Source organism: Coturnix japonica, chromosome 1, assembly GCF_001577835.2.
Source record: "Coturnix japonica isolate 7356 chromosome 1, Coturnix japonica 2.1, whole genome shotgun sequence".
Lineage (NCBI taxonomy): Eukaryota > Metazoa > Chordata > Aves > Galliformes > Phasianidae > Coturnix > Coturnix japonica.
The window spans coordinates 12509359-12536649 of NC_029516.1; the positions used below are offsets into that span (position 1 = coordinate 12509359).

The window sequence follows — 27291 nt, forward strand, 5'->3', positions numbered from 1 at the left end:
CAAGTTACATTTTCTGTTAATCTGAATTCAAAAAAGCCCTTTGTAACTGGAGTACGGTCTCCTGTAACACAACACAAACACTAAATCTTTCAAATGAATTTAGAAATCACAACGCCGTTTGCACAAAGTGAAAAAGGAGGTCTGCAACCCCAGCACACAAGCAGCAGCCTGCTTGCTGTATTGCCATTTGCATGCTGCAGCCGAGTAGACTTCATTAAAAAAAGCAATCGATAAATCTTTGCAAAAATGCACAAAGCTTAACCAAAACCAGAGGCTCGATGAACACATTACAATCACCAGCATGCAGTACAGAAACGACACGAGCAAACTCAACATGGGAAAGAAAAAAATAATAGCCCTGTGCTGCTGCTTGCAATGCTACACCATTAATTGTTCATGCAAAAGATGTGGCTGTACCTTTCTGAAGAGGACGACTTCTCAGAGTTAACTGACATCAGCAGCTCAATCTTCTGCTTGATTTCTGGAAAAATCAGAAAATATTCACAGCCGAGATTGCCTGCCCTCGCTTTCCAAAGTCTTATAACCAAAGGAGTTCTTTCCTAACCCCTTTTGTTTCAAACGAGGCCACAAGATTCGCAGCACTTCTGTGAAGACCGATTCAATCGGGCTGGGAAGGAACGAGCTCCGGGGGCATCAGGCCCTGCCGAACTCTGCACATGACTGTTTATGAAAGCAGGAGGAACCATTTCTTTAGGCAGAGGGGTGTTGCCTTTCTCCAGGCGGAGCTGACACATGCACGAGGTGATTCTTATCGCAACGCTTACAAATTGTGGCACTAATTTCAGTTTCTGGGGAAAAAAAGAGGACCTGATGATTTATGGCACGTAGTATTGCTCCCCTTAATTGCCTAAACGTCGATCGACACCCTCAGAAACATCCATTTCAAAAGCCCTGAAAAATATGGCTCTTTGAATCATTTTTGTCACAAAGAATGAAGTATTAAATCAGCACTTCAATACATGGGGTAGAAACCATAAGGGGAAAACACTCCACATGCTGAGATTTCTTTTTTTAGTGCTCTGAGTTAAATTTCCTTCAGATCACTTTCAGAAGTAGTAGTTAAATTTCCTCCTTTTTTTTTCCTTCCTGTTTTATTTTTTTCGGTTTTTTTTTGTTGTTGTTGTTGTTGTTTGTTTGCCTTTTTTAATCTGTTAATTACCACCGTAGCACTAAAAACAAAAGAGCAGAAACATCCACTTCAAAACCTGGTGAATCCTATTGCCATAAGAGAGCTGCCCAGTGCCTCTCCAGCACCACAGCACATGGAGCAGCTCAGCCCTGGCTATGGGGAAAGCACTCCTGTGCCATCTGTGGCTTCTTCCATGGGATCGTCCTGAAACAACGTACAGAGACAGCTGAAAAATGACTTACAAGGAGCAGTATGGTTAACATGTTTGTGACTAAAACTACCTCCAAGGATAATGCCACAAATTTGAGTGTCCCTTTAAGACCCTGGAAGAGACAGAAATAGTGGTTATCAGCTACAGAGAAAAAGGGCAAATCCTGAGCAACATTAAAACCAAGTTTGGTTGCTTACAAGTTGAGTACATTTCTTATTATTTGGTGTTAACCATTCTGCCATGGGAAGGATTCAACATGGCTTTTTTTTTTTTTCTTTATAAATGTTACAAAGTCTCTGAATCATCTGAAAATGGGAAAGAGAAACTGGATAGACTTTTTAAAAACCTACATTAAAAAAATTCATACTGGTTAGTTTCAGTATTCACGTGCCCTGCTGGCAGGGCTGCAGGGCAGCAACTATCAGCACTTGGTCTAAGCGCACACCACTGCTTCTCCCCAAAACACACAGACTGGAGAGGCCTCCACAAATGACCTCAGTTCTCTTGTCATACAATGGTTTGGGTTGGAAAGGACCTCAAAGCCCACCCAGCCCCACCCCCTGCCGTGGGCTGGCTGCCCCCCACCAGCTCAAGCTGCCCAGGGCTCCATCCAACCTGGCCCTGAGCACCTCCAGGGATGGGGCACCCACAGCTCTCTGGGCAGCTGTGCCAGGGCCTCACCACCCTCTCAGTGAAAAATATCTCCTTGACATCTAATCTAAATCTCACCTATTTTAGCTTAAGCCTGTTCCCCTCTTGTCCTATCAAGTATTTTAGGCCACAGTGAGTCTTCTCGGAGCCTTCTCCAGAGCAAACCAGCCCTGCTCCCTCAACCTGTCTTCACAGGAGAGGGGCTGCAGCCCTCTGAGCACTTTCATGGCTCTCCTCTGCACCTGCTCCATCAGCTCCGCATCCCAGGAGCAGGAGCCAGCTGGTCCCACATCCAGACCCCAGAACCCAAAGCCAGGAGTAGCTCCTATTTAGGCCATGTGCATATTTGCTCTGCACCCCAATAATTCTAACACATCACTAAGAACTACGTTGTACTGAATAAAAATAAAGACTTCACAGAAATCTTTAACACCTCCTGATTTCCAGCCGTACAATTATACCAATGTTTTAAAACAGATTTTAGTACAACTTAGGCCACTGCTATTCACCATGCAAATTACACAATGCACTGGATATTCTGATCATTATTTTAAATTGTTCTAAAGAAACAAAGGAAGGAAGACTCCATAATCCTAGGGTTACTGTAACAGGACATTTTCCAGCATCTTCGTGTTTAAACTGTGGTGCAAAAGATGAAATAGATCACACAGCTGTGGGAGGGTGTGATCAAAAACATTTATTGCAGGGCTCAAATGCACTGCAAAATATTTACATGCACTAGAACACAAAGTGCAGTGTAAATGAACAGTTACTCCACTGAGTTTCAGCCTGAATATTGAGAGACTACCTTTAAGATTAAAGCTGTATAGATAACTGAGGCAAAAAATGGCTCCGAGAAGTTTGCAAATATACTCTTATCTTGTATTACCCAGGTTCAAATAAAGTCTATACCACTGTATTTTCCCCCAGCACACCACTGTGACCCTACGTACATGGTATTCTTGTGGCAGCCCTGGTGCAGAACTCACTGGCCACCTGGGGCCAGCCCCAGCCAGGGCATAGCACCACAACCTCTGTGACTGAAGGAGAATGTCTGTGAGTTCTCAAGTATCTGCCAAAGCTACTGAAAGGTATTTCTAACATGCACTGCTACAAAACACATACATGCAGTGACTCATACCTGCTCCACAAAAGGCAGGAGGCCCTTACTCCTACACAGCTCCTCTACTCTGTGCATCCCACGGGCCAGGAATCCTTATTCCTGAACATAACCAAGAGCACAGGGAGGTGATTGTCCCCCTCTACTCAGCTCTTGTGAGGCCCCATCTGCAGTACTGCGTATAGGCCTGGGGCCCCCAGTACAGGAAGGGCGTGGAGCTCTTGGAGTGGGTCCAGAGGAGGGACACTAAGATGATCAGAGGGCTGGAGCATCTCTGCTGTGAGGAAAGGTTAAAAGAACTGGGCTTGTTTAGCTTAAAGAAGAGAAGGCTCTAGAGAGACCTCATTGTGGCCTTCCAGTACTTGAAGGGAGTGTTTAAACAGAAGGGGAAATGGCTGTTTATGACGGGTGTATAGTGATATGACAAGGGGGAATGGTTTTAAAGTAAGACAGGGGAGGTTTAGGTTAGAGATTAGGAGGAAGTTTTTCACACAGAGGGTGGTGACGCACTGGAACAGGTTGCCCAAGGAGGCTGTGGATGCCCCATCCCTGAAGGCATTCAAGGCCAGGCTGCATGGGGCTCTGGGCAGCCTGGTCTGGTGGTTGGCGGCACTGCATATGGTAAGGGTTTGAAAATAGATGATTATTATGGTCCTTTTCAACTCAGGCCATTCTACAGTTCCATGATTCTACAGGGCATATCAAGGTCTGCAGGTCTGCCCTGCATTTCACTATGACCTGATCCACACAGCTGCTAACTTCAGCTTCACGTGGCCTCTGAAGGACCAGCACACTCACCATTCCCAACCCATTCTCCTGTTCTGACCCAATATTGTTCAATGAGAACAGGTTGCCTCATTATACATTTTGTAACAGGCTGGTGTTGTCAGCTCTTAAAGCTAATAGCTACTTCTGTGAGAAGGAGAACTTGAAAGGTTTGGACAGCCTTGTTGGAGAAAGCCCAGGGCTTTGGTATGTCATACCTTCTTATTTTCCAGTATGAATGGAACTGCTGAGGGCTCAGTACTCTGAGGGAAGCTCCGCCAGCTTCTTAATGCCTTTCTGGTCAAAGATAAAGCTGACAACATGGAGGTGTGAGCTGAAGCTCACTTCCCCTACCGCTGATCTTAGACTAATATACCTCAATAATCTAACATGACTTTGCATTGCTTTTGAACTTGTTTAACCCTCATGAAATTTAAAACCAATTATATAAACAGGTATTATAAAGACTGGGACTCTGTGGAAAAACAAAATTCAAAGAGCTTGGAATAAAATGATCAGCTGATTCATTACATAAGCAAGTCTCCGTATTATCTTCACATAGAATGGATTACTACATTAATATCTTATTGCTACCAACACTCTACAAGATATTAACAAAAAATAATCCAAGATGCAAGCTCCTTTGCTGCAAACTTCAAGTCCCTGGATGCTCCAGGAGTTACACAACAAGATTTTTCTGCACCATCATTTTAATTTCACTGTCATTCAGTGGTAACTACAATTGATTTCATACAGTGATAAGGAGAATTTACATCAGATGAGACTTCACAGTAAGAATAATTTCTAGCGTCATTAATGAGGGGTCCCACTCACCAGTTAATAACATTTCCATCACAACATTATTTAAATTTAGTGATTTTTTTTTCCCATTCTCCATCTCTGCCACTCTCTCATGAATCTCTTCCTTCAAGGCTCTCGGCTCCAGCCCCTCCAACTTCATGCAGAGCCAACACTCCAACTTTTGGTTAATCCCATCGGCTGCGACACCACAGACAAACAGTGGGTTATTCAGGACCAATACCAGGTATGGATTGGAAAAACATCACCTTAAATGGCTTTTCATGAGCTAATTAAATAACTATTGATCAGTGCACAGACAGACTGTGAAGATTCTGTCAGTACCTCTGCTTAATGAGCAAGCACATATGTTCTCACTGACGTACTCCGGACTGTCTTAATTTCAGAGGTAGCAAAAAAGACAGCACTGTATGTAGAACCACATCAAGAAGAACAGACCATAATAGTATGGCGAAAAAAGATTAAAAATTAATGAAAATTAGTGCCAGCAAATCCAAAAGCAGCAGATAATAGAATGAAGCCACAAAATACCCGTTCAGGTAGGGAAGCCAGCAGCATTTCAGTTCACTCCTCAGTTGCTCCACACATTTTATCAGCTCACTCTGAGTAATTTTAGATCAGGTGTCAGACAACTGGCTCACATCCAAGACCCCAGCAAAGCAGACACAGTAAGTCACTAAAGCCATACTATTCAAACTTCAACCGAATGAAAACAAAAAGGCTCTGCACTGCCCCAAATGGTTTCATAATCATCTCCTTTTATTTACTTTCTATATTTATTAACCAAAGTAAAGCTATTTACAACCTCTTCTACCTCCTCTGAGATGCTCAGGTGGAGGTCATGCATGAGACCAGCAAAAAGCATCAGCTAATGCTAAAATGGGGAGGGATTTCCTTTTCGAGAGCATCAGCTCTCTGTCAAAAAATGGAAGACCAGAAGCTTGGAGGGGTGAGCTCCATAAAAAAGTGCTGCCAGTGTTTTCAAACTCAAGAAGGATTTCTAGGAAAGCATCATGGCAAAGGCTGCAAGGATGAATAGAGAAACATAAAGTTTGCACAAAGAACCTAGAACCATGTCAGAAAGAATCATGGAAGAAACCTTCCCAACAAGATAAAGAAATGAAGCTATTTATGTATGGAGGAAAAAAAGAAAGCAAGTAATAAAAATATACCCCGTTTTTAATTAATAAGTAGATTCAGTCACATTCTGTTGATCTACTCTGATCAAAAAACAACAACTTCAATGCTTTTCTTTCCATTTCTGCACAGTATGTACAATACGACATAAGTGGAAGATGCTTTTAGCTTTCTTTCTAAGGTATCTTTACATGTTTCCCTCATCACCAATATGTGTCCTCATCTATTCTCTGCTGTCTTTTGCTTCTTTCAGTCACGTTAGAAATAGAGCAGCTTGAATCCTACATTTTGCATATGAAAACTCTCATCCTTCTGTAATTTGTCTGTCTTTCCAATGTTAGTGCTAAAATAAACAATCCCACTTCCCAGTCCTACAAAGACAGACCTGAAAATATTATGCAAAAACGGATCAGAGAACACACTCTAAGTAAGTTTTCAGTCTTGAAGCCAATGAAATGCACTAAGAACTTCAACTTGATTTTACGTGGACATATCCCTGTTTTGAGCTGTGGACATCATACAAGTGACACATTAAACAGTTCATATGGTGAACTGTCTCTGGTGGTGCTGCTCTGTGATGAGACTTCTGCTCTTCCAGCAGCACAATATGGCCAGCAAGAATTAGAGGATGGTCTCTGTGCTTTAGCACTACCATGACAGGACAAAACTTACTAAGTATAAAGCAGGGATCTTTCTATCTTGCATCTTTACAAACATTGTAAAGATTAATTCACATGGAATTTCAAGACTGTAACTGAAATTCCTAAGCAACCTTTGGAATGTAAAAACCAGTCAGAAGTGGCAATGAATACAGTGGGACTGAAGCCAGGTGCCAGCACTGTCACCCAGCAGACCCTGAGAAACTAACATCAAGTTTGTTTGTTACTTTCTTAAAGGTGTGAAATCCATGTAGCCTTCAGTGCATTTCTGGTTGGTATTTTCTGATCTTATGAACAGAAGACTCCTCTGCAGCAGACAATTCTCTGTGTTCCTTCTGCAGAAGAGGTTCCTAACTCGCACAACCACAGCAATCATGTCATCAAGTTTCATGTGGGTCACCAGGTTCATGTTCATTCATGGATATTTCGGCTTCCAAGATATATAGAAGACACATGCTGTGAAGAATACAGGGGTTGCACAGCTGTCCAAAACAAGCTCAAATGTTGCCTTCTTTCACCAGCAGAAATAACAGTTCTCCAATCAGTTTAGCACTGGAAAATAACACAGTAGCTATATGGACTTTTTCAGGTCTGGTACACACAACATTCATGGCAATACTGAGACAACAGTCAGTCACTTGCTAAATAAGGAACGAGTGATAGAAACCTGCTGTTTGCAATCTCCTGTTCGGAGATTACACTAATATTATCAGTTTTATTCCTATTCAGTACCCTATCCACGCTCACGGCATGAAGAAATTACAGCAGAACGTTTAAGGTTATGCATATTCAAAAGATAAAATAATCATTTTAAAAACTGTTCACTTCAATTTGATAAAACTAACTTCCTCCTTTTCTAATGGGGCGTATCAAGAAGACAGTGTTGCTCTATTCTGCACACTTCTGCACCAGTCCTGTTGCAGTTACTGCTCGGAATGTAAATATATGTTTGTTTTTAACATGTACTCAGGTGTCACAGGTACATTTTTCCTACTTCACGTTGACAATACCATGTCTTTTTTTCTTTCTTCATTCTTAAGAAACCACAGCAGCATCACTGCTATCCTTTCAAGCCGTGTGTTCCCTGAGCTTCAGTCAAGATTGGAAAAATAATACTTGTAAAAAGAATTCTGAAGAACACCTGGCTTCTTTCAGAACAGCTGCTCCCACTTGCCTGCACCCAGTGACAAATCAGGGCTAACTCCCACAGACAGACTCCTTGTGTCAGCATGTCCCCTTTAACACCAAGGGAAGCCAAAGATGACCTGAAGACAGCACAGGTCTTCAGTGGTCCTTTCTGCCTTGCTTTTATAGAGGTGAGGGTGGAAACCAAAAGCTTCAGAACCATCCAAGCCTCTCCAAAAAGGGAAAAAGCATATAAAATACGGAGACAAATGTGCCTTTCACCTGTTGAAATATTCTGTTCCCAAATAAATATACAGCCCAAGCCTCGTGCTTAATACCTCTGAATAATTTAACACTGAAAAATTCTTGAATTTCTTTTTTATGTTTGCATATGGAAATTTTTGAAGTTTGACAATAAAGTTGAGAAAGCATTAAGCATTAGGAATGCATTAAGGATATGATGAAGTTAGTCTAAAAATGACCCACTATCAAGTCAGGGAAGCAGCATGACAGTGGAGGGTAACTATGCATCTGAATATTATTTTTAAGTCACCCACACAACTTCAGCTGAGCCTTGTTGACACAACCTGACATTTGATCTTTTGCCAGGCAGGAGTATTTGTTCATTAAAATGCTTTGGGAAAAACAAAGATGGCATTAAGAGGAACTCCTCATTCTCCCAGTTCTCCTCGGGCTCACTACGCTGGCTGCCCCAGCTGCCCTCCAGCACAAACTGCTGCTGTTCTCTCCCTCTTCCCACCCCTTTGTGCCCCAGTTTCCACCCCCCACCCCCCGCCCTGTGCTCACAAATCTTTAAGTGTGGATAAGGAAGAGGAAAAAATAAAGACCCAGTAACTACTCTGCCCAAAGTTCATTTGAAAACCTGTGGTTGGACAGAAAGCTATTCTTCAGAGTTAAAAACACAAGCATCGTTTTTGCATAACTGCTTGTCAGATTAAATACTAGTAAAGCAAACCAAGGAAAACATTATTAACCCCAAATATCACTGTGCTTCTAACTATTTGCATGCATTTATCCATCCTTGTTATGAGAAAAGTTATGTTTGGAGGGGACAGAGTTAAGAACATATTTCAAAGGTGCTGAGAAGGAACATTTATTTCTGCAGGTACCTATTCTGGGCAAAAGACAAAAAAACACAGCAATACATTCACTTGATATCTTAAAACATTTCCTCCTGTCCTTTAAAATCAGCTGCTGGTTGCTCCTTACTATCATTAAAGCAACATACGGGAACAGCATTAAATAATGCAGCTAGGGAGTGATTTAAGAAACTAACAGCTAAGACAGCAAAAGCCAGCAGTATTTTCCTGCTGCTGGCTGAAGGAAGGGAGATGGCACACTGAGTGCAGGGTCAGCTTTTCTGACAAAGCTGAAAGAAGTGCCACATCCGACATAGTAATGTCACACTCAAACTGGATTGCTTTGATGCCTTTACTACTTCAATGGGTAATTTCTGATTTCTAGTCTGAAGTTTTTATAAGCTATCACTTCTGCGATCCCATGTACAATCGTTACTGTGTTAGGATTCTTCTGACAGCAGCATTTTCTTGCAGGTGTACAACACGACTAGATGGTGCATTCCATTCACACATTCAGATCCCAGCAAGAAAAAGTTTAATTGCTCAAATGTTATAGAAAAATGAGCCAAATTCTAGTTTCAAACAAAACAGTTTTCTGTTCACCCAGACTGAGCCAAAGCACACGTTCTGTTCTAAGAACTAACTGCGAGGCTCAAAAACCTCACCTACAGGCTAAGCCAGGCCTGCACAAACAGGAGATGAAGCTGCGCTACCTTCCCAAAAGGACCACATTTATTAGATACATGCTACAATCTTAAAATTCTGGATTAAAATTTCACCTTTCCCTAAATTATTGTTATTCTTTGATATTTTAAAGACCTTTAAGTTTTATCTTCCTGTTACAAATCCCCTGGGGATAAAAAAAAAAAAAAAAAAAGAAGGAAAAACAAAAAAGGAAATACTTTCACAGTATGCTTGCTAGACGTTTTTTAGCATGTTCTGCCACTGTTCAATATTATGCTTGTAATCACAGTGCCTACATGACTGTTTTCTCCATATATTCTTGCAAGACTTTCACATTTCTTATTCAGCAAATAGCTTCACTGGATTTTTACGCTCTGTGGTAAAGAAGATGTTCTCAGCTCTGATCCTGCAGGAAACAAGACAGGACCTGTTAGGCCTTTTCTGGGCTCAATATAATAAGACAATTAGCTGTAAAAAAAAGTTCCATCAAGAACTGTGTGTCACAAGGAACACAACATAAGCCACACTTTCCAGCTAATTTCTCATGGAAAAAGAAACTGATGGCCAATACAAACTCCTGAAGGCACTGAAATCCTCTGCTGGGACCTGTCAGATCAACAGCAAGAAGACTGCGACCATCACCATGAAACCATCGCACTGCATCAGTCTATGGCAACAGACAACTAGTAGCAGAGCCTGAACAACCACCTCTGAGCACACCGGTGGCTCTCCATCCATATAACATCTTTATTATTTTAAAATATAGCTCTAGTAAACAGAATAGATCTATTTATAAGATATGTATAAATCTACTTTCTAATTATACTGCAAGCGTGCTTCTTGCATGTACCATTCTCTATCACCAATTGGGATGCCCTGGTTTCACACAGCTGCATGAAATGACACTGGAAATGTCATCTCTTTTTTCTCCTTACACTCTGAATGGTCAGAGTAGTAATACAGGATTGTATTTATTTAAAGTGATATAAGTGTTAAACACCCTAACTCTGTTAATTTAGTCTTCAGCCAAAATCTTCCATAATTTACACTTTCTTTACTACAAGGAACATAACTGCCAAATGTCTTCCTAAAATCCGAATATACTTATAACACACATAAGCATTGATTATCTACCATTGCATATATAGGGTATGAGCATATTGCTATACTCAAAAATGGAATGAAGAAAGATGGGGTGCTTGCAATTAAGGAAGAGCTGTGAAAGTTTTCTGGCAGCTAGACACAAAATATTTATATAGGAAAGAAGGGAGTTCAAACTAACAACAATAAAGGAATTTACTGAAAGCAGAGGGCTGTCCAGACGAGAGATCTCATCCTATCATCAGTAAGATGATTTACATCTCCACCGTTTTGGTTTTTTCCAAGTCTCATCTGCATCATAGCACAATCAGCTGCTACTGATGAAAAATTCAGCGTGCTCTGCAAGTCAGCTCTGTCTTTTTTCTTCCAACACTCTCTGCCCTCCTCCAGCTGACTTCCCCATCACTTATTAAGCAACTTCATGGGACACCTGCCTTGCCTAGAAGCTGGCTGCAAATACTTTGGCATCGAGGACTCACGTAGGTGGCAAAGCATTGCCATCCACTGCAGCTGTGTGGTGACACCACTCAGTAGCTAATCATGCCGTCCTTCATCATCCTCTTTCTATATAGCAAAGTAGTTTTTGTTGAGTGTTGCCTCTAAAAGCATACAACCAGCATTCAACTACCAGCTACTGCCCCTCACACATGTCCATACACCCTCAGCCTCCTCTTCTCCAAGCCACAAAGTCAGAACTACCACACATTTCTGTCCTCCTCCACAGTGATAAACAGAGCAAGATGCCTTCCCTTTACTACTGGCAAGAAGCCTCTGTAAATCACGATTTTTAACAACATAGTCCTAATTCTGGCAGCTGGTGGGGCAACTCTGCACATAGCATACAATGCTGAACACGATGCCATCACAGCCAACTATGACTTTCACAAATAGAAAACAAACTAGACCAACACAAAAAGTCCTAAAGAAATGAACAGCAAGCAGGAAGGAAAAGCAGACTTGCAGGTAATCACTGAAGGCTCTGAGAAAAAATCCTCCCTTGATACTCAGAGCAGCATTTCCCTTCACAGAAATACAGAGGTAGGAAAAAAAAGAAGTTAAATTTAAAGACCTCATCAAAGAGTACCAGAAGTTAAAGCACCTGAATTCTCTGCCAACTTCACCATCCTATTTACCATTCCCTGATGTATCCAAGCTCACAATCAGAGAGGATACATGCCTGAAAATCAGATAATTCAAGTTCCAACAGGACTGGTGAGTCCAGCCCCAACAAAGCCAAGTGATGACCATCCTGGCTCCTCACAGTGAAGGAAATATGCTTCAGAGATTACGTGTGTTTTGATACACGACTACTATTCGACCCCATCTGTATGATACTTTGAATATAGACTTATATAATCATTATTTGCTATGTGTGTTTAAAACCCATAATGAGATTTTTTTTCTATATGCACAAAAACAGGGAAAAAAGATGCAATGAGTATTATCAGAAGAACCAAGCCTTACAAACTTATTTTAAACAACATTATACTATTATGTCATGAGGATCAACAATTTACCTTCAAATATTAACTAAGAGCTCGATTAAGGAAAAGAAATAAAGGAGTACTGGTGGGAGACGTGGACCAAAATAAAATCAGCAGAATTCATTCAGTGCAGAGAAGAAAATCATAGCAGGAGAAAAACAGCAAAAATTCTGGGAGGACAAGAGAAGAACATTGAGGTGGTGGAAAGGTATTTTGCCAAGGCAAAAATAGCTGAAAACAGTGGGCAAAGAAGGATGAGAGCTCTCAGAAGAGTGTGGGAAGAAAAGCAAACTAAAAAAAAAAAGACTATATCTTGCAAGGGAAGACAGTGAATGCAGCAAATGTTCTCGATTTAATGGAGCCAGTGTGTGGTTGCTTAGGAGAAGGCAGGCAAGAGCACTTTAAACATTTTAAGATTAGCATGTGCTCCTCTATGCAGCATCTACAAGACACACTAGAATACACAATGAAAAATACAACCTGCTTCCTTTCCTCCCAAAATAGGGCTGTGACAATAAGCTCACAGCTATTCCCCAGCACTGCGGCTCCAACCGCAACCAGGCAATGACAGCAGCAGCTGGGGCTGCAGCAGGCCCAGGAGGTGTACACAGCATCTTCTATTTAAAACCTTGTTGTAGAGGTACTTGCATGCAGGGCAGTATGGTATCTTGAATACAGTTAGTAACTATTTTGAGAGCCCAAAGCACATTTAGAGAACCTGCTGCATCTGCTTTTTTACATTAGAAATTAAGTTTTCGTTCATAAAGAAAAACTTGATTAAGGCAGTGGAATAAAATCACCAACAAAAAAAAAAAAAAAAAACAAACAAAATGTCAACTCAAAAACAGAGTTTTCTTTGGACTTTTGTATGGTTTGTTGGGTTTTTTGGGGGAGGACGGGGGGAGAGGAGAAGAATTAAACATGCAACACTCCCAATTGCTACACTAAAGTTGGAAAAACTCCCAACTGATGTTAAGTCACCAAGCCCCTTCTTCAACAAGAACAAAAAAGCAGCAAGACTTAACAGTGCCCTGCTTTATTTTCACTTCAAAATATAAACAGGAAAGGTGGAGGAAAGAGATAAAATATTCACACTTGCTTTATTACCCAAGAAACCACATCCTTAATTTGTTCCTTTCCTAACTAAGACGACTGGATAGAGAAGAGGCGGGCTAGATCCAGAATTAATACGCAAGTGCAGAATAAATTATTTTGCTTTACACTTGGCTATATCCAAATGTCCTTTTGGAAAGCAAGCTGGAACAGTTTCAAAAGCTACCAAACCCAGCCATCCATTGTGCTCTCTGTCAGGAGTTACTGACCTCCAGAGAACAAAAGAACATTCTGCCTGATCACAGAACAAGCTGCTCAGAAAGGCAGCTGACCCCAAGGTACATGGGTCCAAACTTGACTGCTCTGCTATACCAAGAGAAGCAGCTCAGATAGTAATATCTTAAATTGCTTGTATTGCACAAATCTGACCATGCTAGAGTTATGCTTAAATTTGCTCTACTAATTAATAGAGCAATAAGTCTAAGGCACAGTCTATAGAAAACCAGCATAGAGCCTGCAGCTGCCTGTAAATGATCATTATACATATTTTACGTAATTCTTGCTCTTTTCCTATCACCTGCCTTCCCATCCCCATCACCCTAATTCACGATAATCACTAGCCCTTCCAATCCCCATCACTTAAAACAATAATAAACCATTCAGGCAACATCTGACCTTACTTGTATGTCAGTCTCACTCCATGTATACCAAAGAATCTCCCTTCTTGCTCTGATAACCAAAGCAAGACACCCTCCAGCACCAAATGCCATCTGAGTGCTGGGGGCTGCCAAGGCCTTTCCCATCTCCTGCTTCCACCCAACAGCAAGAATAGGGGGCACTTCTTGGCTTTCTGTGCCCAGCGCTGAGCACAGGCCGTGCCCGCAGCCTGCCCTGGGCTGCTGTGTGCCCAGGCTCCTACCCAGCACTGAGACCTGGACTGGGCCCTCACCCTGCGGGGCAGAGCCATTCCCACTGGGGAGAGCAAGAGGGGACATGGGAGTCCCCATGAGCTGCCCAGAGGCTGCAGGGAGCTTGGGGCTGTCCATTGGATTATTCCCAATGTACCAGCACAGCATCTCAGAGAACATCTGTCCCAGTCCTGCCCTCTTCTTCAGGACTCACCTCAGTGTCATCCACTGGACTCCTGCTGTACCAGCACAGCAGCTTAGAGAACATCAGGTCCAGTCCTGCCCTCTTCTTCAAGACTTGTCTAGAGGGAGCTCAGGGCCATCTGCTGGACTCCTGCTGTCCCAACGCAAAAGCTTACAGGTCTCCAAGTCCCAGTCTTGCCCTCTTCTTGAGGACTCACCTGGAGGCTGCAAGGAGTTCAGGGCTGTCCACTAGACACCTCCCATTATCCCCATGGAAAAGCACAGAGGACACTACGCCTAGTCCTTCCCTTTTCCTCAGAGCTCAGGAAAGAAGAAAAGAGAGGTCTTGGGGAAGGCTGAGGATGGAGGGCGGGGAAGAAAGGGCGGCAGGGAGCAGCAGCTGGCGCAGGGGCTCTCTGGCGGATGGTGCCATTTCAACGCCAAGATGGAAATGGAGAGCCCCTGGTGCACCACCAACAAATGTAGCAATGTCTCTGGGCAAGCATATTATAGTGCCTGCCCTGCCTCGATGGAGGTGGATCCACCTCCATGGGTTCCTCCTCCAGAGGGATGTCCACCTCCATGGGCTCGACGCTGCTCTGTGGTGGATCGACATCCATCGGCTCAGGTTTGCTGCTGCTCCCCTGAAGCCGCCGCTTCTTTGGTGGAGGAGGATCCATCCTCCTCCACAAAAGTTCCCACAATGGAAGGAAAGGGTCTATCTAAGAAGCTCCTTGTCTCACACATATGCTTCCCAGACCGAAGTTGGCTAGCAACTGATGTTCTGTTGTCAGGGTCCCTGTATTTATAGCGGTTGTCAGGGAGGTGGTTTGTGACATCAGAAAGCCGTGGCAGTGTGACCGTTAGAATGTCCCATGGTGACCAAAACATGGCTGTGTTGGGCGTGGGGAGGCAATGGCCTGAGAGCAGCCCTACTTGTAACCAGTAGGATTCAGTGGGGCTCTGTTTCAGGGCCCATTCTCTAAAGTTTTCACTATTTCAATAAAGATCTGGAAGTTATATTAAGTAAATTTGTGGATGATGCTAAGCTGGGAGGAGTGTTGACTCCCTTGAGGGTAGAGAGGCCTTTCACAAAGGTCTTGACAAATCTTTGAGCAGGCACAAATCAATCTGTACCTACTTATGCATCACTGTCTGTAACAATTTAATGTACGGAAATATCATTTAATGTCACCCTACTTCGCATCTTGGCTGTATGAACCTGATAGTACTAGGCCTGATCCAAAAGTAATGCCTCCTATTCTGTCACGTTGGACCCCAAAGTAAGAGGCAGATATTGGTAGTATGGCAGTAGAGGCTGAATCTTCCCACCAGTGTTCCTTTACATTCTGTTGCTGTGTGACAGATGACAGCAGAGGAGCAGTCTAACAAAATGACATCTGATGTGGAAGTGCATATGAAGCAAAGGTGTGGAACTGAATTCCTCCATGTGGAAAAAAAAATGGCAGCTGCTGACATTCATCAACATGTGCTGAATGTTTATGGAGACTGAACAGTGGACGTGAGCACAGCGATACAGTGTGTGCTACCTGACAGCAGTGGGGACAGCAACAGTAGGTTACCTCCATGGATGCAAATTTCTACGAGCACAGCATACAGGCTCTTGTTCATCACTGGCAAAAAAAAACCAAACTGCTAATAATGGCAGTGACTATGTTCAAAAATACTGAATTTGCTCTATCAAATACTGTTATCATACTCCTTTTATCTGTTGTAATTTCCCACTGAAATAAATAGGAGACACTACTTTCAGAGCAATGTATGTAGAAATGGAAGGCCAGGGACTTGGATTTTTTGTTGCCATTGTTTTCAGTTTTTTGCTTGCAGTTGGTTTTACAGTGGATTCATTCAGGTATTCAACAACCTTTAAAAACTGCTATTATTCATTGCAATCCACATGTAATAAACTAACAAGGAGCTATTCTAGTATTACTATGCTAATATATAAATCCCCCTATAGAGAGGCAAGTAATCAATCATACACAATGAATTGCAGAAGAGATTGGGTCAGAGGGGAGCCTTAAAGTCCACCAGTCCCAATCCCTGCTGTGGGCTGGTTGAAACCCCCCCTTCCCCCAGCTCAGGCTGCCCAGCCTCCCAACCAACCCAGCCTTGAGTATTACCAGGGATGGGGTATAAATATTAACAGTTATTCTTCCATGACAAAGAAAAATAACTTGGATATGACAAAGTTGAAAGAAAGGGCACAACAAATCAGGCAGGTAACAGAGAAGAAATAGTATTATAAATGCAGTTATAGAAGTCAGACAAAAAATAATATTGAAATAAGAATGCACAGAAATGTCAGCAGAGAAAATTAATTATTAAAAAAAATCTAAGCAGGAAGAAGAAGAAACAACAAAAACAGAACACTTCAGCACTATTTCCTTCATTCATTCTCATGATCAGATTCACAGTTTTAAGTAACACAGATGGGGATATCGGCATTCTGCAAAACTGCCTGGAATAGTGCGAGTGCCCACGCACACGTGGAATCCTTGGTCACTATGACAAGGTCATAGACAAATAGGAAGTAGAACATACCCCAAAATGTAACGATGTGGGTATTAACCATGTTTGGCCCTACTTCAGCACACAAGAAGCTCAGGCGGAGTTTGCCTCTGCCAGGAAGGTTTCCCTTATCAGTTCTTTTGTTTCAGGCAAGACAGGCAAGGTTTCTGCAGCTGGGAAGGGCTGCATCTTATGGCCTCTCCTCATATAAGAGTTTTTGGATAAAACTGTTCTCAGTAACGCTCGTGCATGAAGCCCTTGCTTTCATTAGCCTGCTTTTTAAAAGACCTTTCCTCTGTGCCCCTTCCTCACCAAAACCCAATTTTCTAGATTATTGTTAGTTTAGGAAATCCTGTTTTAGCACGGTTCTGAAAGTTTACAGCCAAGATTTGGTCCCCTCTGTGGGTTAAAGACTTTTTGGCTAGGCTAAAACTGACACCATTATGAGACTAGAGTGACAAACAGGCCATACAAGGGGAGACAACACGCTGCACAGCACCAGCTGCTACGACATTCCAACACAAGGCTGTGATGCACATACATTACTGAACGTGTTATTAGTCAGCCCTCCGGCAGGGCAGGCCTTCCCCAGCCTCTCCTGACTCAACTGTAAGTACGTGTTCTTAAATCACGTCAATGTCTGTTGTTTTATTTTTTCTTTCTGCCCTTACCCTCTGACCGGTTTGTACGCTGAACAGATTATCTGTACGCTATAAGCCGCATCTTGACATCTTTTGAGATCCACTCAGAGAAAACGTGTTCAGAGAGATGTGTTTTGGACTACTGACTTCCCTTATACTGTGCATTATATGAGAATCCTAACAGAATGTTTCCTCTCCTGACAGCACAGGTTACGTAGCGACAGCAGTATGAAATTATCGAGGTACTTCTTCCAGAATCTGAATATATGAGCACAGGAGATGAAGAGCAGCCTGCAGTATAAGTCTAAGGATAAATCATAAATATGGATTAAAAACAGGGAAAACATTATCTATTCAGATGGCAACTTTCATCAGGCTATGCTCATTTTCTCAAATAGCTTTGATACATCGCAGCATTGCAATGGCTCAAAAAACCAGCAGCACCCACAGAATTTGAACAGCGAAATATGAACTATTAGGCAGTAACTAGAAAAATAAAGATTTTAGAACACACCATGCTCTGTGTCAGGATACATTTGTTTTATTGACAAAGCACTGCAGAAAAGGTTCACCCAGAGCACAAAATGCATTTATTTTTAGCAGCTGTAAAGACCGTCAGCTGTCAGGGAGAACCCGAGAATTCTTTTTTTTTTTTTTTTGAAGGTTGTTACATCATCTTCCCATTAAAATCGCTCAGCTTTTCTCCTTTGCATGTTTGTAGGTGTTTAATGAACCTCTGCAAGGGAATGCTGGGTTAAGCATACTCTACACACACCTCACCGCTATGATATTAAAACTGTTTTAAGATACATTATCACACTAAGTCCTTATTTTTATCTCCTTCAGCATTACAGCCATGGATCATTTGTGTCAGACCTCAAAGCCTCCCTAAGACGCCCATTTCCCATATTTCAGCTCTAATATCAACACCAAACACAGATTTCCCAGCAAATGCTGAGGCTCCTCTCTACACCAGCCAGAACATCTTACATAATGATGTATTCTTATACGGTGTTTACATTACATTAGCCTCAGTTGGGGTTAGAACATACTGTTCCATATAAAGCACTATGACAAGACTGCTTCCCTGAAGAGTTTACAGTCTAAGAATGCAAGGGAGAGAAGGAAGGCATAGGAGGATAAAAGCACTTATAAATGCATCTCCACACACAGTGCTTATTATTAGAGCAATGCAATTGCCAACCATATCCATTGTATCCTCAATTCTTTATGGGTATGAGAGCAGAAATGGCTTAGTAGACTGAGAAAGTGAGGCAGCTTCATGCTTGTCCTGAAGGGTATTTATAGGAAGAGGAACACCGTGAGAGGAAGAACGAAGCATTTTCAAAGAGATAAGGAATGAGTGGGCAAGGCTTGAGACATTGATAGATATCAAGAGAGATGAGGACATGAAGGAGGGACACTGTGGGCAAGTGCAGATAAAGAAGAATGAGCTGAATTAGAGTAACAGGGAACATCAGTGAAAAAACTGTTAAAGGATCATTTGGTCAAAACCAGAAAGGGAACACATTCCATATGCTTCTTGGAATGACTAGAAGGGATGATCCTATAGTAATAATCATGTTGATGAATGAGGCATACGTATTTTCCCTTTCAAACTACATCATTCCACTTGAGAAGTCATCTTTTAGAAGGACAATACGTTTTATTGCTCCCAGCCTCAACTGAGATTCTTTTGCATTTCAATCTTCAGTGACAGCACACAAAGTACTTCGGACCTTTTTAAAAAAATAGTTCTCATGAATTGAAAACTAACTTCACCTAAAACAAGCTGACAGTCCAATACAGCTTCATCTGCAAGATGTTATCCTGAACATGGTGGATTAACAGTTTGCAAAATACAGAATCTTGAAGAAGTGATTCATCATCTCCTTGCAGTGCTGCCTCACAGGACAGACAGCAGGAATGTGAAGGTATTTTTAAATGATTTTGTCATTAAAAATTACCCTGTAATCAAGTAAGTTAAAACACTTTCCTCTTCGTTGTTAAACGACTTCATTAGGATGAGGATACATCTACATCAAAATTAAATCTACATCTCTTCTACATCTTAGCTGAATTATGTATTTGTTTTATATTGCTTAGTAGTAAGGTTACAAGGTTATCAGCAACACAGTTTACCTTCAGAACACCGCTGTGCGCATTTAAGGTTATCTGAATCTCCTTTCTGTCCATATGGATGCAGCAATTTTAGACCACTGCAGTACCTTTACATCCTGACATCATTCTTAATTCACACATTTCTGCTTCAGGAAATCAGTAACTGCACCATATTACTGACTGGTAGTAATTATCAGCAATGTCACACCACCAGTTAACATTTCTTTTCTGCAATTGACCCCAAACCACAAAAGACACTAAATTATACAACTAGCCCTCCAAAAAAAGGGCCATGGGTCTCTTCACTCCATTCTGTGATGACACTAAAGAAATGGCAGTAGCCTTTATCCACTACAGCGTTTACTCTAAATCTTCTCTTCACAGTCTGAGCTATAATAGACTCTACCTAAGAGATGAGGGCTCTAAGCACCACTTAGTTCAAGGGCAAACGTAGTATGCAGAATTTCTCACAGTTTGTGGCCTGCTGATTCATGCAAGAAGAAGGTTAAATAACAGCTTTTCATAGATATAAAATTCAAAAGCATTCACCCAATGATTTCCTATAAACAAACACCAGCTAATAACCAGATTGAAACCTTTTTGTCAATCAATTGCTCCTCTTCTCATTATTGACAAGAAAGCCCTACTTTAAGTCAAATTAAAATAATTGAATTGTAATGACCTCACTGCATTATCACTGCTGTAATCACTACCTGCTCATTGAGGAGAGTCTCTGAAGAGATCAGTGGTAATAATCACCTACTCTTACACATGGCTCCAACCCCCCTTAGCATCAGGACAATGCAGTTCAATTCCCTTGCTTTTCTACCAACAAGGCAATCCAATAAAATAAATTCCATGTAACCAAGTCTGGAAGTAAGAAAAACAAGGGAGGATGAAATTATTTACATTGCTGAGCTTTAAGCACCAGAGGTTTTCAAGTTTTGGGGACACCTGTACTACAGGCACTATTTATTTCAAAAAGCTTCTGTAGGCTCTGCTGGCTCCATGTTTGCATGCAGACCTGATACAAGCCTGAATCACAGAACATCCCACCTCCTTGACAAGCTCTTTATCTTAACATGGTGCATTTAAACTATGTCCCATTAAAAACAGAGAAAGCAACTGAAGGGGCAGAAATGTAACTCCTAGAACAGAGTTTCAGAGGACAACACTTTAATATTTGGTGAGTCTCACCTCTGTGCCTGGGAAGATTATGGAACAGATCCTCCTGGACAACATGCTTGATCAACATTAAAAAGAATGAGCATGTGATCCGAGACAGCCAGCATGGCTTCACCAGGGGAAGGTCATGCTTAACTAATCTTGTGGCCTTCTATGATGGATGAACGGCGTTGGGTGGATGAAGGGAAGGTGACCGATGTCATTGACGCTGGACCTGAAGCAAGGCCTTTGACATGGTCCCCATCACATCCTCATCTCCAAATTGGAGGGAGGTGGATTGATGGGTGGACAACTAGATGGATAAGCAATTGGTTGAAAGGCCGCAGACAGAGGGTGGTGGTCAATGGCTCTATGTCCAGGTGGAGGCCGTACGAGCGGTGTCCCTCAAGGGTCTGTCTTGGGGACGGTGCTCTTTAACATCTTTATTAATGACATCGATGAGGGAATGGAGTGCACCCTCAGCAAGTTTGCTGATGACACCAAGGCTGAGTGGTGCAGTCGATACGGTGGAGGAACGGATGCCATTCAGAGGGACCTTGACAGGCTGGAAAGCTGGCTCGGTGAACCTAATGAGGTTCAACACAGCAAAGTGCAAGGTTTTGCACTTGGGCCGGAAGACCCCAGGCACCTGTACAGCCTGGGAGGAGTTGTCCTTGAGAGCAGCTCGGCAGAAAAAAAGCCTAGGGGTCCTGATAGATGAGAAACTTAACATGAGCCAGCAGTGCGCTCTGGCAGCCCGGAAAGCAAATGGGATCCTGGGCTCCATCAGGAGAAGGGGTGTCAGCAGGGAATAGGGAAGGTGATTGTCCTTCTCTACTCTGCCTCTTGTGAGGCCCCATCTGGAGTACTGTGTCCAGGTGTGGAGCCCTCCAGTTACAAAAAAGATATGAGATTTTGGAAAAGGGTCCAGAGGAGGGCCACAAAAGATGGATCAGGGGGCTGGAGCACCTCCCTATGAGGACAGGCTGAGGGAGTTGGGTTGTTCAGCCTGGAGAAGAGAAGGTTGCGGGGTGACCTCATTGCAGCCTTTCAGTACCTGAAGGGAACTTACTCGCCCAGGAGGGGAGTAAACTCTTCGAAAGGGCTGATAATAGCAGGACTAGGGAAAATGGGTTTTTTAAATTGAAGAGGGATGATTTAGGTTGGATGTTAGGGGAAAGTTTCTTTACTAGAAGAGTGTAGGCCTGGAACAGGCTGCCCAGTGAGGTTGTGGATGCCCCGTCCTTGGAGGTGTTCAAGGCCAGGTTGGACAGGCCACTGGGCAACCTGATCTAGTAAAGGTGTATGTTTGGTGGCCCTGCCAGGCAGGGGGGTTGGAACTACATGATCCTTGAGGTCCCTTCCAACCCGGGTAATTCTGAGATTCTGTGATTCTGTGATTTGCAGCACTCTACTAAAAAAACAAAAAGTAGAGATATCCCAGACAGGCTCTCAAAGCAATTCCTACTGCAACTACTCAATGGGGTATGGACTACCGTACACGTATTCATTTTAACTGAAATACACAATAATTTAGAAGAATTACTTATGATTCTCTTCAAAGAAAGACATCACAAGCAATCATCACACTTGGGTTTGTGGTGGAGGTATTTTTCACATTGCAGAATTCAGAGTCATTGTTATACATGGAGTTCATGAGGCTGATGAGCAAGGTCCCAACAGGGCCTCCACAGCCCTCAGCTTGAAATTACTTTCTAGGAGGAGGTAAATGAAAGAACATAAAGTCTGTATTCTCTTAAATTACCCTCTTACAAAGTATTTATCTCTGTTGGAGAGCTGGCAGATGGTGAGCTACCACAATATTCACTGTTATTTACAGAAAATAATTACAGAGCCTACATTCTCCATAGGTTGCTCCAGAAGTAATGCCTCCTATTTATTTTTATTAAAACCACAACAGATACGAAAAGCACAATAACACTGCTCGATAGAGCAAATTCATACCTTCAAAACACTATTTTTCACCCGAGACCAGCACTAGCTTTGTTTTTGGCCAGCAATGAACAAAAGCCTGTATGCCACATTTGTAAACATCTACACCAGTGAAGGTGACCCACTATTTCTGTCACCACTGTTGAAATGCACCACCCACCACCTCACTGTACTCACATCCACTGGTTGGTCACCACAAACATCCTTGCAGTCTTTCCTGTGTACAAACAGGAGGGGGAATGAGTACTTACATGGGTTGATAGTGACAAGACAAGGGGGAATGGTTTTAAACTAAGACAGGAGAGCTTCAGGTTATATAGTAGGAGGAAGTTTATCACTCAGAGGGTGGTTCACTGGAACAGGTTGCCTAGAAGGGCTGTGGATGCCCCATCCCTGGAGTCACTCAAGGCCAGGCTGGATGTGACTCTGGACAGCCTGGTCTAGTGGCTAGCGACCCTATCCATGGCAGGGGGGTTGAAACTAGATGGTCTTTGAGGTCCTTTTCAACCCAACCACTCTTTGATTCTGTGATTCAGCAAGTGTTGATTAACATCAGTGGGTGCTTTTTCAGAGAACTTACAGCTAGATCAGGTTGCTCAGAGCATGGTTCAGCCTGACCTTGAATGTCTCCGGGGACGGGGCATCCACCACACCTCTGGGCAACCTGTTTCAAATGGAATATTGGTGGAAAGGTTCAACCTCTACTGCCATACCACCAACACGCACCTCCAAAACCACGGGCCAATGTAAGTAAAGCCTCCTATTTTATTATATAAGCCCTCTGACATCAGAGGCAGATGTTGGTGGTATGGCGGTAGAGGCTGAATCTTTCCACCAATATTCCATTACATTTTGTTGCCATGCAATAAACGGCAACAGAGGGACAGTCTGTCAAATTTGGTTCAGTATATCCACGTGCTACATGTAACATCAAAAAAAATAAACAGCCTGAAGTGCCCAAAACAGAATTAAATGCAGGTCTTATGCATAGTAAGAGTCTCATTTACTGAAGTCTTTAAAATAGTGACTCAAGAACACTTGATTCAAACATATGCCACTGCTCTAAGTACCTAAAAATCAGTACAACGTTTAGGTACTAATCATATTCATCTTCTTATACTGGATTTATTAAATTATCAAAAGTTCTTGATTTCAGTTCATCACTAGCAGCATCATAAACAAATAACGAAGGAAATTCAGACGTAGATTCATGCCGGAATAATCCACTGTGACTTAATATTTTAATTATGCATGTTTCAGCCCACGATAAGCTACTGCAAGGTTTATCTTTGCAAGACTGAGATATTTTTCCCCATAAGAGCCTAAATAAGAATCTAAGTATTCCTATGCTTTGTTTTTATATCTCCATGGAAATGCTCACAAATAATATGAATAAAAACCTTAATGTCTGTTTTAAAACTTCATTTCCAAAATGTGACCTAGAAAAATTTAATATGTCATTTTCTATGATTACTTTTTCTAAATAATCCCCAAGCAGCCTTCTCAGTGATCTAATTTATTTAAATTAAAATTAGCTTCTTCTCCCTGGTCTTCTGTTATTAAAATCAAGCTGTGACTCATTGTACTTTCTGGTGTTTTCCTATGACGTAGCAAGAGTCTTGGGCTGCCCTGCTTACAAGACTGCAGTGGGAGCATTTGAATCACAGCTATTTGTTGGAAATGATAACCCCAATGGGTCAGAAAGTATGCACTGTGGTCCTGAAATGCCTGTAAAACCACAATCCTGGTCAGCACAGCTGAGACATTCACATGTACTCACAGCCTGAAGCCCAAAATAAAGTAGCATCAGTACAACTAACATCTGCTTTAAGATTTGCCTGCATCTCAAGCCTGACAAGTCAGCCCTAGTTTTACCACATCATGCAGCCCGACAGAGCCACCACTGGAACTCCCTTTACATAGAATGCTGAAAAAAAAATCAATTTCTCCAAAAGGTATTAATTAAGAGACACATAATCTAAGCATAAACCAGCAATCCAAGAAAAAGAGCTGGACGCAACAGCCTTCATATTTAGAGGAAAGTGATGGCCACAAAATTCCAAGAAACCTCAGTGCAAAAGTCACACCACATGCTTATTCCATCGTTTTCTGATTCCTTTTAAGGACTCACAGTTAAAAGAAAAATTGCTTGCTAAGTCTGTTGGGTCTTTGGAAGATCTCAAAGGTCTCTTGGTTTTGCAGTAACCAAGTAGCTCCATTTTATGCAGCCCTATCTGTATACTCAGTGGCTTTCACAGAGAGTTTTGTTTACCTACACAGTTTAAAGCAAATAAGAACAGAATTTTGCACCCACCATAACCTAAATGAGCTTTTCTATTTGTCAGACTATTTTAGACAAAACCATCAGCTGCTGAGCTCCCTCAAATCCATCACAACAATATTGCTGTTCTAGTGAAGAACAAAAAGGAAACTTTCATTCAACAAAAACCTTTCTGTAGGAGAGGATGGTGCTCACAGACAACATCAACAGTCCTACAGCTCACATCCTTCGTGGCAGTCTCAGAGCAGGACAACAACATAACACTCTCCAAGTGAGGAAAACCACACTGGTTACACCATCAGGACAGTTACAGGGACAGCCACCTTTCTAATATACTTCCCATGATTTTAATAATAAGTAAATGAATGCCTGCTTCCATGCAATACAAACAGATCAGGGAAGCACCACAAGTGATGGGCAGCACCCTGCTTACTTCCACAGCTTTCCCAGGCCTTTGTGGCAAGTTTATCAGAAATAAATTCATAATTTTAAAAAATCCACTGTAAAGAACTGTAAGAAAACACACCGTTTTTTTCCTTTGCTGAGAGGGATGCAGCACATAGAACTGACTCTTCCTTACTACACTTGTCTTTATGCTGACATTATTCATAGCACAAAGAGCCGACTGTTTTGCCAGTTAACAGTCCTATCATTTACACAGCTCTTAACATTTTAGACTTCACGTTTGACAGAATAGTCACGTTTTATTATAGTGGAAATGAAGTAAAATTCAACACACAGCCTGTAAACACAAACAAATACTTGAGTGCAAACAGAAATAATTTCAGTTTAAAGGGAGCACCGAGATCCTGTAGCGTGTGACTCAGTTATCTTTCAAAACATTTTGAGACTAGGCTACTTGGCTGATTTCCCTATTAAAATCTGAGAGAATAGAAGCATACAAGAGAAAACTGTAATACAATAGAAAGACTATTTGCCTTTGTATTCAGTACTTACTAAATGAGTCATATAATTCCCCACAGCCAAACTGCACCACATTTGCTGTTCTTTTTCAAAGGAAAAGCAAGTAAGGAAAATAGGTCTACTACACACAAAGGATGTTTTTGTATCACAGCTACCAAAAATTGAGCCCAGTTTTGCTGATCTTGTTTCTCAAAAGCAGACAGTAGTGAAGAATGGAAATCCACACAGGTAACAGATGGACCCCACAGATTTTGGAGCCAAGACTACTGACATCCCTCAAAGTCTGACAGAGCACCGCCACCAGCCCTTCTCTGTCATTTCCTCATTTCACAGAGTTCTGCAGACTCACTGCAAATCATTTTTCACAGCCTGTCATGCTTAAGGAACCACTGCAATGGAGTGATTCGTTCTCAAAGAATGTTTGTTTTCCAGGGCCTACAATCACGTGTACACTGGTAGCATTTCCTGACTGCCAAAAAATAAGTTAACAAGAAGCAGCTGTAAAACTACTCCAAGAACTTCTAAAGAGACAGTGGGTACTGAGTGTTCAGCCTTTATCTCCTGCCTTAGACCACCTCTTCCATCAGGTCTTCTCTTCAGAGATCCTCATCTCCCTCGCCAGAAAAGGGGCCTGCAGTCCCCAAGCCAGGTCCTGTTCTTCTGGAAGACTGGAAGCCAGAAACCAAGTGCATATCAGCAGAATTCACTCTGTCTTCAAGAAACAGGATAAATAATTTGGCTTTAAGAAAATGAAGAAAATGAAAACTGAAGGGCCATCAGAACAAAACCAGCCAAAACAAGCATACCACAACGGATACACGAGTGACAAGGAACATTCGGTATGCATCCTGTCTTTCTGCAGTGTTACATGTACAGCCGAGCTACCTGAAGAGGTAAGGGAGCAACAGCAAGGTGCTAACTACAGAACAGTGTTAAAGGAGAAGTGTTTGGAAAGGCTCAGGCACAGAATGCCTGTGGTGATGCAGGCACTGTGATGTTCACAGCACAAACCTGCCAGTGCTCTGAAAGATGCACACAAAGCAAAGCATTCTGAGCAGGAATGGCACAAGGGCACAGACGGATGCTGTGTGGAGTATGTGCCACACCTGGAAGGAAAGCCACTATGGAGAAATGACACAGCATTAATTTTGGCTGCAATGTGCCCTAGGAAAAAAGAACAGCTGAAAGAATCACAGATATCTCTTTATAATAGAAGAAGAAACACCCACCAGAATTCAGACATGATGACAGAAACCACATCCTAGTATGTAATGCAGACAAGTTGCCACCCTGCACTAACAGACCACCTCAAACACAAGCAGATCCATCACCTACAGGAGAACACAACAACAATTACACACAAGAAGAAAAATACAGTGAGAAAGTCTGCACTGTATTCTGGGTCAGCAGAGGATTACGCAGCATTTCCCAACACATTTTGTCTAGCTGAATTTTCGTGCTCCCATTCCCCACTCAGTTCTCCTGGACACAGCACTGCTGTGCCTCCACTGCCCACACCCCTGAA

General features: G+C 42.2%; 1 protein-coding gene across 4 annotated transcripts in view; it reads right to left on the reverse strand.

Moving 5' to 3' along the window:
• Nucleotides 1–27291, reverse strand: part of SRPK2 (SRSF protein kinase 2) — a 123166-nt gene that overhangs the window by 80395 nt on the left and 15480 nt on the right. Inside the window, exon 1 of one of the 4 annotated variants that reach the window (XM_032442344.1) lies at nucleotides 418–683. The exons of the other annotated variants lie outside the window; for them this stretch is intronic. Within the exon in view, the coding sequence (XP_032298235.1) occupies nucleotides 418–455 (38 nt within the window). The 5' untranslated portion in view covers nucleotides 456–683. Of the gene's footprint in view, nucleotides 1–417; nucleotides 684–27291 lie in introns of those variants that run through there. 4 annotated transcript variants of the gene reach the window in all.